Source organism: Gymnoscopelus braueri (assembly GCF_963280865.1).
Source record: "Gymnoscopelus braueri genome assembly, contig: SCAFFOLD_257, whole genome shotgun sequence".
NCBI lineage: Eukaryota > Metazoa > Chordata > Actinopteri > Myctophiformes > Myctophidae > Gymnoscopelus > Gymnoscopelus braueri.
Window position 1 is genome coordinate 54,817 of NW_027660469.1, and position 15,184 is coordinate 70,000.

Genomic DNA, 15,184 nt, shown 5'->3' on the forward strand with positions numbered 1-15,184 from the left:
CCTTTGTTTTGCGTCTGATGGTATTACTACTATATTTCATTGTATTTTATTTGGCTTGACCCCAGTCTCTGGTGTATTAACTCAGCTGTGTGGAACCTCATGCACACACGCTGGCACATTCCTCGTTAGTTAAAATATCACACCCAGCGTGAGTAAGTGATGCCTGCTCTGTTTGATAAGTTTATGCTGGTATTCAGGCGGTACTACTCTGTTTGATGTGTGGGCACTGATATTCAGATGGTGCTACTCTATTTGATGTGTGGGCACTGGTATTCAGGCAGTACTACTCTATTTGATGTGTGGGCTCTGGTATTCAGGCAGTAGTACTCTATTTGATGTGTGGGTGCTGGTATTCAGGCGGTACTACTGTATTTGATGTGTGGGGGCTGGTGTTCAGACGGTACTACTTTATTTGAAGTGTACGTGCTAGTTTTCAGGCACTGCTACTCTATTGACTAATATTTTGATCTCCTCACAAGTATAGTAATGCGTGCGTGTGTGTGTGTGTGTGTGTGTGTGTGTGTGTGTGTGTGTGTGTGTGTGTGTGTGTGTGTGTGTGTGTGTGTGTTTGTGTGCATGTGTGCAGTCCCTGGGAGGACTGTGCTTCCAGTGTTTCTATCAGAGGGTCTTTTCTGCTGCATCACCTGCTCAGGCCCGAATCACGTGTTTTGCATCAATGATCATCTTCCTCATCATGGGTATTCCCTCAGTCATCATAGGAGCAGTGGTTGTTTCTGCAGGTACTTTACAAACACACAACTTGCACACACTGTTAAAGGGATTGTAGGCAACATTAAGCCTACATTTTAAGAATATTTATATTTATATTTTATATATTTTACTTTTTCCCCCTCTATCAGCCACTATATAATGATGCTGGGGTGTTCTCTATCGTATCGAGACTATTTCTCCACCCAACATATTTCATATGTATGGGGAATGACCCCACCTCGCATAAAACGTGGATATTTATTTAAGACACACCAGTCCTACTGGCACGCCCACCCAGCCCTATATAAGGCCCAGGTGTGCATGATTACACAGATTTTTTGATCTCCACAGAGCAGTCTAAGACGTGGGTCTTCTGAGCAGAAGTGTAGAACAGAATCTTTTTGGATTTTTTTTTTTGGAGAGAACTACTTACGAGTTGGCAGCTGTTGGAATCCACTGCAAGGTGCAGTTCAGAGAGCTGGTGTTAAGTCGCTCCTCTCGGGGTTGCTGTCACGGATCGTTTGTAGGCAAACAAACAAATTAAGGGCCAGTGGTGTAAAGTAACTAAGTACATTTACTCAAGTACTGCACTAAAGTACAAATTTGAGCTTGTCGATCTGCTGTTTTCAAAAGATTTGTATACATCTTATACATTGGAATACTTTTGTACTTTTACTCAAGTAAATTCTGAATATCTGACTTTTACTTGTATAGTATTTCTACATTGCTGATTGGTACATTGAGTACTTTTACTTAAGTAAAACATTTTAGTACTTTCTCCACCACCGGTGTGGACAGTCATTATAGCCCGCTATACGACGTCAGTTGAGACACTTGACGGGGTGTGCTGGTGGTCTGTTAAACACACATAAAGCAGCCATTATAGCCCGTTATACAACGTATTACCGGCTAGGCCGGTTCACGCGTTCGTGGCGGAGTCCCGTCAGTGGAAACACTTGGCGGGGCGCGCTGGTGGTCTGTCGAAATATATCCTGGGTGGCCATTATAGCCCGCTATACGGCGTATCACCGATCGTGTCGGTTCACGCGTTCGTGGCGGAGTTCTGTCTGTGGATCTGTTCGCAGTGACACTAGACAGAACACGCTGGTCGGCCAGGGGTCCCCCGGACAGTCATTGCACGCTATACAGCGTATTGCCGACTGGGTCGATTTACGTGGCTGTGGCGTAGTTCGCAGGAGCTCCTCCTCGCGAAATAAACCGTCCTCCTTCCCCGAGGAGAAGGAGGACGGTTTATTTCGCGAGGTGCTCCTCCTCGCGAGCCTCACGTAATAAACCCCCGCCTCGCAGCGCCGCGTCCTCCTTCTCCTCCTCCTCCTCGCGAGCCTCGCTAATAAACCCTATCTCGAAAATCCCCGCCTCGCCCCGAAGCCCCGTGCCTAAAAACAAGCGCTCTGTCTTCAATCTACCTGGTTCTCCATTCACCCTGTGACATATATACAAATATATATATATATATATATACATATGGAAAAAAATGGCTGGAGATGGAAACAGTTGCTTCATCTTTGATTGATTGAATTGATTGAATATTTTATTAGGCGAAAATGTAAAACAGCAAAAAGTAGTTACATTTAAAATACTTTGCCTAAAAGGTCAGTTCAAAAAGTCCTTGTGGTCTTATTGTTTCCATTGAGGTCCTTGCCAGCTAAGGCTAAGCAGGCCAGGTGCCTGTTGTTTAGAGGCAAGCCGTTTCCACTCCAACCCAACAGACTGAACGTCCCGGGGTGGCAGAGCCGCACCATACGAGCGTATTGCTGCCAGGTTCGGCAGCTTCTGCGTTCAGGTGTAATAACGCACTATACGGCGTATCGCTGACGGGGTCAGTTCACGCGACCGTGGTGTAGTTCTGTCTGTCGATCTGCCAGTGACACAGACAGGACGTGCTGGTCTGTCGAACACAAACTGGGCGGCCATTATAGCCCGCTATACGGCGTATCACCAATTGGGTCGGTTTATGCGTCCGTGGCGGAGTTCCGTCAGTGGAGACACTGGGCGGGGCGCGCTGGTATTCTCTCGAACACAAACGCAGCATTATACCCGCGGCCATTATAGCCCGCTTTACGGCGTATTACCGATTGGGTCGATTTACGCGTCCGTGGCGGGTCTGCCAGGGGTCCCCTGAATCAGTCATTGCACGCTATACAGCGTATTGCCGACCGGGTTGATTTACGTGGCTGTGGCGTAGTTCGCTGGAGAACCGGGTTCGGTGATACCAGCGGAGCGCATCCGTACTGTCAGGGGCGAGCGGAGCGCACCATATATGGTGTGTTGCACGGCGGGGCCGTCTACACACCTAGGTGTAATTCTGCGTGGTAGAATCCGCTCATCGGTGTGAAGCCACGGAGTAAGCTCCTTGCTCATCCCAAAAATGCACAGAGCCATGGCTGTCCGGACGCAGCTAGCCAACACAGAGGCTATTCCGTCACTGTATCAGCGCCCGCTTACACGGCGCTTGCGTGACCATAATAGCCCTGACCTTTATTGAGGAGCTGCAGCAACTGGCTCGCAGGCTCCCCAGGCTGTTTGAGGAACAGGCAGGGTATGGCTGCTCTCCGGTCGGTGAGGCGCCATCGGTGGCGGTCCTAGTCCAAGCTGCGGCAGGAGGACCGTGCTTTTCCGATGAAGCGGCCTATTGAGCCATCGGCCATGTTAGGCCAAGAGGCCAGTGCCCGGCTACAACGAGCTAAGGAGGCTCGTGGATGTACACGGGAGGTGATGGCAGGAATGCTCCGGCAGGGCTGTGAGCAGCTTGCCTAAGTAATAGAGTACTCTCTCCACCACTGGTGTGGACAGTCATTATAGCCTGCTTTACGGCGTATCACCGATTGTGTCGGTTTACGCGTCCGTGGCAGAGTCCCGTCAGTGGAAACACTGGGCGGGGCGTGCTGGTGGTCTGTTAGAACACACATAAAGCAGCCATTAGAGCCCGCTATACAACGTATTACCGGCTAGGCCGGTTCACGTGTTCGTGGCGGAGTTCCGTCAGTGGAAACACTTGGCGGGGCGGTCTGGTGGTCTGTCGAACACAACCTGGGCGGCCATTATAGCCCGCTATACGGCGTATCGCCGACTGGGTCGGTTTACGCGGCTGTGGCGTAGTTCGCTGGAGAACCGGGTTTGGTGATTCCAGCGGAGCACATCCGTACTGTCAGGGACAAGCGGAGCGCAACATATATGGTGTGTTGCCGTTTCCACTCCAGCCCAACAGACTAAACGTCCGAGGGCGGCAGAGCTGTGAGAGCCAAGCTCAGGCTATGGCTCCCCCTCTTTACCTGCCCTGCCTGGTTTGGACAGGTCTGTAGAGATGGATTTTGTTTATGAGAAGACTACGAGTGTTGGCAGCCTATTTAACCAACTGCAGTACGCAGTTCAGAGAGCTGGCGTTGTGTCGCCCCTCTTGGGGTTGCTGTTGCGGCTCGTTTATAGGTAAAACAAACAAAATCCTAAAGGAGAGCAAAAGTAGCCCCCCGCATGTTACAAGGTGCTTGGACGTAGTCCTGGGACCTTGGCGTCGGGAGAGCCTCTGCATCCAAAATTGGATGACCGGCTGGTGCGTGCTTGCTCAGAGGAGCAGTGCCACAACAATGTGGCCAGGCTCCGGCAGCACTTTGGGCACTTAGGCCGGCGCCTCGACAAGAGAGTTTGCAGGCGTCATCACTCACAGTCGAGGATCCTCGGCATGGGTTAGAGGCCAGAGCAGGGACTTTGTCCCTTACTCCAGTGGGACGGGCCACCCGCAGGGCTCGTCCAGATTTTCAGTTGAGGGCCAGGTTGACCTGGAGGCTGTGCCTATGCCCTTTGGGGCTGATGGCAGCCACGGCACACATTGTGCCCCCGGCTCTCCTGAACATGCGGCCAGTGCATTCCTTGTCATTTACAGTCATGCACCATACGGGCGTATTGCTGGCGGGGTCAGCTAACGCGTTCGGGTATATAGTTCCGTCAGTGTGGTGACACAGTGGAGCATGCAGAGACTGTCAGGGGTGAGCAGAACGCACCATACGGGTGTGCTACGGCATGCTCAGTTACGCACCTAAATGTAGTTCTGCATGGCGGAAGCCGGCATGGTCGTGTGAGCCACGGAGTGAGCTCCCTCCTCATCCCAAGATAATTGTGTCGCTGCCCTGGGGATCGGCCAGTGACACGGCGGTCCCAAACAAGGGCAACATGTAAATTACCCAGTTGCCGAAGGGGGCTCGTGGCCCTCTCACGGTAGGCCAGCAGTCCCCCCACAGGAGGTGGTACCGTCTGCCTTCAGTGCCTTGCGGCATGGGTCATCTGAGCCTGTGAACACTTGGGCTTCAATGGCTTCTCTCGAGGCAGCATTCTTGCTGTTAACTGTCTCAGCTACAAGAATGTCTCTGTCATGCATGAGGGATGCTGCCGCTTCCTACATGGCAATGCTTGGGTGGTGCTGGTATCAATCCCTGCATTCCACCCTATGGCCTGATCAGAGTACGAGTCAGTCTATTGAACTGCACCCTTCCCACCCCCCTCAGGGCAGTGAAGTAGGGCTGCAGTCACTGTTGGGCCCTGTCAGGGCCTTGAAAGTGTGTATGGACCTAACTGCCTTGGGCAGATGGTCTCCAAGGCTGGGCTCCCTCAATGGTTGAGAAACAATCCAGCAGGCGTATAGGTGGGCAGGCAGACCAGCCCCAACAGGAATGTGTGCACATTCCACATGGGGCCTCACTGCCTCATGGGCTTCTGGCAAGGTGCCCCTCTATCTGAGATCTGTGTGACGGCTCCTGTTTGACGCCGTCCACATTTATCAGGTTCTACTGCATGGGTGTGGTAGCCAGCACCCCTATCACTGAGTGCGTGCTGGGCTCCGCAGCAGGACATGGCCTTCACCAGTCGTATCTGCAAGGAGAATTGTGGAGTTGCAAGCTCTGTCAGTCCATGAGGAGCTTTGCAGGTCTAGGCCCAGATGATGGAGGAGCAGTGTTACGCCCCAACCTGGCCTTTCTCCCCAAAGTTCTCTCAGAGGCATATCCCAATCTGGTGTTTGAGCTCTGTCCTCTCTTTGACATGCAGACAGATGGAGTACAAAGACAGAGTCGGTTCCCACTCTGCCCTGTTAGAGCTTAGTGTCGTACGTCAGGGCCACACAGGCCCACAGAGTAACAGACCAGCTCTTCGGGTGCTGAAGCAGGAGTGCTTGGACCACTGGCAAAGGCTAGGCTGTCCCGCTGGATCACAGAATGATCCAGCAGGCATACAGGCGGGCAGGAGTACCAGTGCCGCCTAGGTGCGGGCACACTCCACCCGTGTGACGGCGGCCTCCTGGGTGCTGTGGAATGGTGCGTCTCTGACGGAGATCCGCACAGCAGCAACATGGTCGACTCCGTCTACATTCGCCCGGTTCTACCGACTGAACGTGGCTGTATCCGCTCCCTTTGGGGAGTCGGTCTTATGCGCTACTCAGTAGTTGAGTCTGCCTTGCGTCTGGCGGGCTGGCTTGAGCGGCCCGTCTCCCCTGTGGTCACCGGCCGTGGTGGCTTACGGGGCCAGGCTCTGGGCAGCGTCTTGCGCCCAGGCATTTAGCGGCGGATGGCGTCTGGTTGTCCAGCCGCCCCAGGGGTTGTAAATATTTTACATTGTGCAATAATTGTAAACATTTTAGATCGAACATACTTGTAAACATAATTGTACATTTTAATTACAGTATGTACTGGTGTTGGCTCTGGGGGTCTGGGACTGCTTCGCTTCCTCACGAGGTGTCTTACAGAGTTCCCCATACATATGAAATATGTTGGGTGGAGAGATAGACTCGATACGATAGAGAACGTTCGGTTACGTTGTAACCTTTGTTCTCTGAGTGAAGAGACTATCTCTCCACCTCGATGTCGCTCATCAGCGGTGTCGATCAAAGTAAAACCAGTGTAATCACGCACACCTGGGCCTTATATAGGGCTGGGTGGGCGTGCCAGTAGGACTGGTGTGTCTTAAAGAAATATCTACGTTTTATGCGAGGTGGGGTCATTCCCCATACATATGAAATATGTTGGGTGGAGAGATAGTCTCTTCACTCAGAGAACAAAGGTTACAACGTAACCGAACGTTTTCCTGCATTGAAACACAGTCCTCTTTCTGAAATCCGTATTTTCCCTATTATTTATGTTTGTCCGGGACGTAAATGCATGGACGCGCATGTGTGAACTGTTCGGGTGAAACCGAATGGGACAGTGTGCAGCCGACAAAAACGGAACGAGCCGCCATTGTTTCTGTGGGCAGTTTTAACTTTTTACTTTCGGTTTTAAAACGCTCTCAAACTTATTTTTTGAGGCACGGAATTTACTTTTAAGATATCGTTTCGATAGAATTTAGTTGTTTAACTCCACATATGTGGTCAATTTATCATGAAAGAGCCTATTTAAAAATAAAAATTCAGAGAACCGGCAGGGGCGGGCAGTGACACGCATTGTATCCGAATAAAGCAACCTATTTTCGGCATGGCCCGTTTAGAAGTCCCCCCTGTGTCACCCCCTGGTGGTCGGGGAAACGAACTGCTGATGAGGAGGGGGGAGCGGGGGGGGGGGGGGGGGAGTGTTTGACAATAGTTTTTTTCTTTTTTTTAATCTCTGAACTTGCCTACAATCCCTTTAAAGCTGCAATCCGTAACTTCTGTCCTACCCAGGATTCGAACCCTGATCTCCTGCATGAGACCGAATGTATACCTCTGAGCTAAGACAGATCGGTTGCTTGGCCAGGGGAGGATATTGCCCTTTATGAGCTTCAAGCAATACCACTCGTCAACCTAGCCTGGAATCCAGACTGATTCGCTCTGTTTGGCAGATTCATTTAATTTTTCACTTCACTTCCCAGTCTGGCCATGGTCCTATTTGACTCATATTTCCAAACGTCAACTAATTAATTCCAAACTTCACTTCCATCAATGGAAGAGTATAGGAAGACCTCCTCCAACCACTGTAGATGTACTAGTTATATAGAATCAACATACTCCACAATATAGATTGGTTCAAATAATGTTTACAAGTTCGAGATTGCAGCTTTAAACACAGGATTTTGGATATCATTTTTCAATGGCATATTTTCACAATAACTATTCCACATAAATGTGTTGTGTCCACCACTAATCTAAATACTGTTTTTATTTGCACGTGTCTGCCCCTATATTCCCACTACACTGAGCTTTTGTCATCGTGAGATGGGAAAAGTCTGGGAATCCTATAATACAATCGGCATATCTGCCCATGCAGATGTGCCGCAGTTAGGTCGCAGTTAGGTTGCAATTTGTTCGTCCATTTGCAAACTGCGCATGCGTGGTCAGCTTCATGAAAAAACACAGAGCTAATCATAGCCGGTTGCTGCTTCTCCCTTCCTGCGCGCGAGCGTGTTTCCCCTTGCACCGTGTGTGTGTGTGTGTGTGTGTGTGTGTGTGTGTGTGTGTGTGTGTGTGTCTCTACACACACAAAAGTACAAAAATATTGGTATCTAAATGTACTTAAAGTACCAAAACTAGAAAGTAGGCTACTCATTATGCAGAATGTCCCATTTCACAAGTTGTCATATGTATGACATCTTTTGAAAATAGCAGATCTACAAGATCTGTGAGCTTGTAGATCGGCTATTTTCGAATGGACGAAATGTGTATAGGGGTGAAGTGGTTAATGTAAGTTTTGTAATAATAATCAAAATCTACAAAGTAACTAGTAACTAAAGTTTTCAAATAATTGTAGTAATAATAATAATAATAATGATAATAATAACAACTAGAAAAAGTGCTCCTCGGAGCACAAGTCTCTGCCAGGTCCGGTAGGTTATTATGGCCTCCTGGTGGTGCTATAATAGGCCAATGTGAAAAGGGTGCCATTTCTTCTGAGGCCTGGCACGGCAATTGGACACTGCATTCATGATTTGAGGCATTCTGTTCAAAAAATGTGGTTTGCTAAATTAGACCTGCTGGTGGTGCTATAACAGGCCAATGTTAAAAGGGTGGCATTTGTTCCTCAACATAGTGTGAATGTGCGTGCAAAGTTTGACCACAATCGGACGCTGCGTTCATGATTTGCGGCATTTTGTTCAAAACAAGCCACTACTGCACTACTGAACTTTAGATGTCAATCTTAGCCAATCAGGATGGAATATGAAAAATGAAACACATCCGTCTTGATCACATGACTATAGAGATCATGTGTACTGATTTGCGTGAAATTTGGATAAAATCGGAAGGAGTCATATAAAAACATGTGTTTTACATAAGTCGGCCTCCTGGTGGCGCTATAAAAGGCAGATGTGAAAGATTTTGGGCAAAAGTTTTTTGAAAGAATTTATTTGCCAATCAGGATGTAAAATGGAAAATCGGACAGTTCCGTGTTGATCACATGACTATAGAGATACTGTGTACCGATTTGCGTGATGTTTGGATAAAATCTGTATGAGTAATATCCAAAAATGTGTTTTGCACAAATCGGCCTCCTGCTGGCGCTATAACAGGCCCATATGAAAAATGTAGGGCAGATGTTCTGAATTGGCATCCAGGGAGTGTGTGTGCACAGTTTTGCAGCGAGCGGTGTCGGAGATTAGCTGGTCACAGACAGATGGACATATGGACACACAGACACAATGGACACACAGACACAATGGACACACGGACGGACGGACGGACGGACGGACGGACGGACGGACGGACGGACGGACGGACGGACGGACGGACGGACGGACGGACGGACGGACGGACGGACGGACGGACGGACGGACGGACGGACGGACGGACGGACGGACGGACGGACGGACGGACGGACGGACGGACGGACGGACGGACGGACGGACGGACGGACGGACGGACGGACGGACGGACGGACGGACAGACAGACAGACAGACAGACAGACAGACAGACAGACAGACAGACAGACAGACAGACAGACAGACAGACAGACAGACAGACAGACAGACAGACAGACAGACAGACAGACAGACAGACAGACAGACAGGGGGTAACATACATACTCTCTCGCCATGCCTTTCGGCCTGGCGGAGATAATAATAATTGTTGTGGAGTACATTTTCTTTTCAACACCACTGTATATAGCAAGCAAATGCTCACCTATACAATAAACAACACCACAGTGAAAGTGCTTTGAAAAAGCTTACAAGTATAGGTTACAATTCTGCACCAACAACAACAAATACAAATATAGCTGCAAGCAGCAATAATACGGGGCCAGTGAATGCAGAAAGAAAAAAGAAAGAAGCAATTATAAGTAATATGCACAATAAGCCATAGAAACATAGAAGACTGAACTTGAGAGAAAGAAGACCATGCAACTTAACAAATGAGCATTTTAAACCCTCACTAACACTAACCTCAGTAAAACAACGCCTAAGCCTATCCTCAAGAAACACTATGTGTAAACCTAAGAAAGCCAAATCATGATCACCTCAATACATTGTCGGGGACAGGGATCGAACCAGCGACCTACGGACTCACAGGATGCCTCTCTTCTCATTGAGCTAGATATATGGCCTCCCTAACAGTATCTGTTGACATCTATAATTATTTCCGTCCATTATGAACCAAGCCTCTGTGTCCCGAACTACTCTAGATCACTGGTTCACAAACCATTTAGCAATAAAGATTTGTTTTGTCTCCTCGGAACGAAAACTAGTGAAATTATCCGATCTACAAGCTCACAAAGGGTTGCTATCTGAAAAGTTGTGTGATTGTAGCTCGGCTATTTTCACAATGAAGTATGTCACATCTCAAATAAGCATTTCATGTTATCTTTAAAAATGCACATGCATTATTTGATGCAGTCATGTTTTGTGCGATGCAATTAAAAAGTGGAATGACCCACCCACAGACAGACAGACAGACAGACAGACAGACAGACAGACAGAGAGACAGACAGACAAAAAAGCAAAGTGCAATAATAGCACAATAACACATGGAAACGGAAAAGATTGAAATTGAGACAAAGCAAATGATTCCAACAGGCGAACCTACTTTTCAGCTCGACCCAGATGAGGTGGTCATACATAGGACTCAGGGGGGCAATCCCAGATTAAGAACCTCACGCATGGACACCTCAACCTATTGCCATTGACAGGAATCGAACTCTCGACCTTCGGACTTACAGGCTGAGACACGACCTGTAGTGCTATAGCTTCGTCCAGGCTGAAGTTGTCTGTTGAAGATCATAAACTTTTGCCTTCTGTCTTGAACCAAGCCCCTTTTTCACTTACACTAAGATCACTCGTTCACAAACCATTTACCAATAGAGAAATTGTATGTCTCCTCGCAACCGAAACCAGTGAAAGCAGCCGATCTACAAGCTCAGAAACATGTTGCTATCTGAAAAGTTTTGAAATTGTAGATCGGCTATTTTCAGAATGAAGTATGTCATACATTGAAAAAACATACTCTCAAATAAGCATTTCAGGTTATCTTTAACAATTGCACTAATTGACACAATCATTTTGTGTGCAATGCAACTTAAATGAAGTCTGCATCAAGTGAGGCTTGAATTGGCAATCTTGAGGTTCTAAGGCACATACTTAAGCGAGAAGCCATTGGACCAACAGACTAGATCCGGTGAAAAAGGAGATCACACAGATGATACAGTTTCACGCACATAGCTTAAAAATCCTGGGTTTAAGTGTTTTTCAAACTGCTCAAAATTGCGGACAATCTAAGGCCGGTGCTTACTGGTCAACGTTATAGATGTGTTCCTCATGAGTCAAGGCACATGTGTAAGCAGGTTTAATGGCTGTCGGCCAAACGAGGCATGACTTTTGCCTGTTTAAAGTTTGCATTTTCAAAAAATCTGCTTGCTAAGATTGGTTTCAGTGATATTTGGAATGACCCTCTACATTACCGCAAAGTTTCAAAGAAATGTGAGTCTGCATGTATGTGTTAGGGGCAGATGAATAATTGTCATAAAACTGCAATATGCATTGGCTCATTAAAGCTTCATTTTTTCAAAAATCCACCCCCAACGTTTTGTCGGCATAGGTCCAAAGTTCATGTGTAAAACGTTTCGTGCAGATTACTCAAAAATCCCAGGAGGAGACTTTAGCTGTTTTTCATATAATTCAAAATGGTGGGAGATCTAAAGGTCAAAGGTCAAAAGTCAGAGTGTGAAAGTTGTTCAGCATGAGGAGACGCATATGTGTATCGAAGTTTCATGGCTGTAGGTCAAACAGGGCATGAGTTGTACCTGTTCAAAGTTGGCATTTTCAATTGAGTGCTATAGCGCCACCTTTTTACGAAAGATTGTGAGAATGATTTCTTGATAATTTTTCATGACCATCTACCATATGGCCGAGTTTCGTAAAAAGCGTATGCACGGTTCAGCCAGAACTGCCAAAAACGGAGGAAGAAATGGAATAATATTAAAACAGGGCCAGGAGCCATGCTGGCAGCCTGGCCCCGTAATTATAGTATTATAATGTCTTAATGTAATGTCACCTAACAGGCCTTCACATAATGTACTCTGCACATAACACAACTAGTAGTAGTTCAGTTGACACCTTGTCAAAACAATAACTATACAGAAACAATAATTCATTGGATAACATATCCAATGTGAGAGTGGGTGTGTTCAGTGTTGTAGTGCTACTTTTAGAAGTGGGGGAGCGTACATGCATGCTCAGTCACGTGCACGTGCATTTTCGTGTACGTGCACGAAGCGCGTGGACACGCACACACTATAAAAACATGCAGATTAATGCAGAAACATTGTGACAGCGCACCTTGACCAATATGAAAACATAACATTATGTTATAACATCAATACATATGAATGACAAAAGGTGTACATGTGAGCCTATATGCATGGCAATAAGTGCATGGCAAAGGGTGTATTTTTGCCTAGCAAAAACATTTGTGTTGGATGTGAATAGTTTGTAGTAGTTACAACTACAACTTATAATTTATCTGACGCTTGCTCCAGTCTAATTGCCCACTCTACAATCATCAGCAGTATTCTAGATGAACGTTGGATGGTTTTTCTAGTGATTGATAACGTTACAATACAGCAGGATATTATTGCATGTCACCATACACAGCCATATGAACACTCATTGGCCGCGTTTCCCAAAGAGATGAGTAGGGACTTACGTACGGTCCTTACGAACGGTCTACGTGCCGTTTCCCAAACACCGCATGTAAGAGCCTCTCTCCACACAGGCTGTGCAGTACCTTAGCAGGCACGTAAGAGCCGGGTTGTCCTAAAGCAATTTCAGGTCGTGCGTAGCCTACGCCAGCTGCGTAAGAGCCTCCTACACAGCTGGGACCCGGCCAAACCTACGCTCTACCCTCATTAGTAGCACCTGGTTGTGCGTTACGTGCTATCTAACTTTCTTCGGGAAACACCACCATCGTAGGTTCTCAAAGAGCACAGCGTTACGTGTCTGCCTAACTAGCTTCGAGAAACCGCACGTAACAAATTAATTTAGAAAGGCCGAAAGGCGTTTCGTAGCCTATGTAGTGCTGTCCTACGCAGCAGCATTATAGAATGCTTTATAATGTGTTATGATCATTGTTATAAAGCATTATGAATATTTATGAGTTCTTATAACTATAATTATACACAGTGCTATAAGCATATTATAATACATTATAAGTATGTTTATAACGCATTATAGACATGGTATGCATAGATAACAAGTGTTACCGTGTTGGGTAACACTTGCTATGCATCCCATGTATGGGTAAATAAATGCTGATTAGGCTTTTCAATTGTAAAAGCAGTAGCTAATAAAGGTAGGAGGCTATGTCTATTGTTCACATTAGTATCAAAGTAGAATAACTGAATAGAGGGAGACCATATCTACAACAGAATGGCCTGCATACTACAGCATTGAAGTGGACATCTTGCCCCCACCCCCTCCTCCTCCAGCATTATAGGCTCGACAGCACTGCTACTGACCTATAAACCAAATACGCATTTGTCCCAACTATATTCCCTCATAAAATATGAGTGAATCAACAATATAGGCATGTAACTGACTGGCCTATTAGTCCGGCAGCCCCTGAGGTGGGGTTGTGAAATGTGGTCTACTGCATATATTTATTTATTTGATTGGTCCAAAATATTGTCTATTCATGAAAGCACCTGCTGACCAGCTGTCAGCATTGGTCAACAACATGTTTATAGGTGGGAATATGTGACCATTCCTCTCTATTACAAAAATAGACTAATTGGACCCAGAAATGTTGTTTTTCTATTTACTTGTATTATTGAAATGTAATCTATAGGCCTATTGTATGAAAATAAACTTTGTTGCTAAGAGTTGAGTGTTGAACAAACGCACAATGTCATAAATGAGTGTCCTAGTCTCACTCTGCAGCCGCACTGAGGCGCCTGGACATTACCCGATGTTTGCTTTCTAAGCTCGATCTAGCCTTTGATTGCCTTTCAATAAAACCATATAGACATATGTATCACCTACATGTTACTGATTATAGGGAATGTTATATTATTGTAATCCGTTGTTTATTTCCTGAGCAATGGAATTATGTTGCGCAAAAACTCTTTCTGAGCCGCTTGGACACTATATACCGACGTAACTAACGCTCGGCCCAAAACACAGTCGCCCCGGGGAAAATCCGACGGTATTCACCTGGTATTCCTAAACGTAACCTCAGTAAATTATGGCTAAACAAAACATAACCTTATTCCTAAACGTTACCTCACGGTGCCAAAACCTAACCTTATCCCTAAACTTAACCTCAGTAAAACAAATACAAGAATACAAGAAAACCTAATACAAGAACCGCTTGTCTGCAAAAGAAATGGGGTCGTGGGGGGTCATGGGGGACGTTTTTTGGGACAAGTCTTCCGTGTGCCGTTTCCAGACAGTGCGGCCCCAGAGAGCTCAGACTGCGTGCCTGCTCCCATGGCTGTTAAAACTCCCTGAGTGTGTCTCTCTCTCTCCCTCTCTCTCTCTGGCAGAAAGGGGGCGTTCACTTCAGTTCTTATTTATAGGAGGGTGGGGCTAAAGCGCATTCCTATAACTCGATTCATTGGAGTGGGTTTAAACCCACTCAAAAAAGCAACACGCACATACTGTGGAAATACGATCGCATCGTCCGTCACCAGCGTCATGGCTGAACTTCAACCTGGTTTTTGCACATTATCCATTACAAACCGTACATCTACATAAACGTTCAGGTTTCAAATATAAAGTGCTTACCTCATGGCCACGGATGTTACAATTATGTACGGGCCCTCAGAAGTACCCGTGTCTTCCGTATTGTTCAATAAAAAGCATTGTAATCCGATCAGTGGCCTCTTTGTCCAAATTGTCTCCATGCTTTCAACTAAGCGACCCTATCGGTTGGGAGGTGTATTGCACTCTGATATATTGTAACTCCATGAGGAAATGGCCGTCGATGGGATTAAAATGCTGTTTATTGAACAACACGGAATAAACAGATACTTTTGAGGAACCGTACATAATTATAATGTCCGTGGCCATGAG

General features: G+C 46.7%; 1 protein-coding gene across 1 annotated transcript in view; it reads left to right on the plus strand.

Annotated features, from left to right (window-relative positions):
• The window catches only part of LOC308081213 (high-affinity choline transporter 1-like), a gene marked incomplete at both ends in the record, with an annotated part of 44,567 nt that overhangs the window by 20,189 nt on the left and 9,194 nt on the right, over positions 1-15,184 (plus strand). The window contains one exon of the mRNA XM_080457603.1: positions 587-740. Within this exon, the coding sequence (XP_080313729.1) occupies positions 587-740 (154 nt within the window). The remainder of the gene's footprint in view (positions 1-586; positions 741-15,184) is intronic.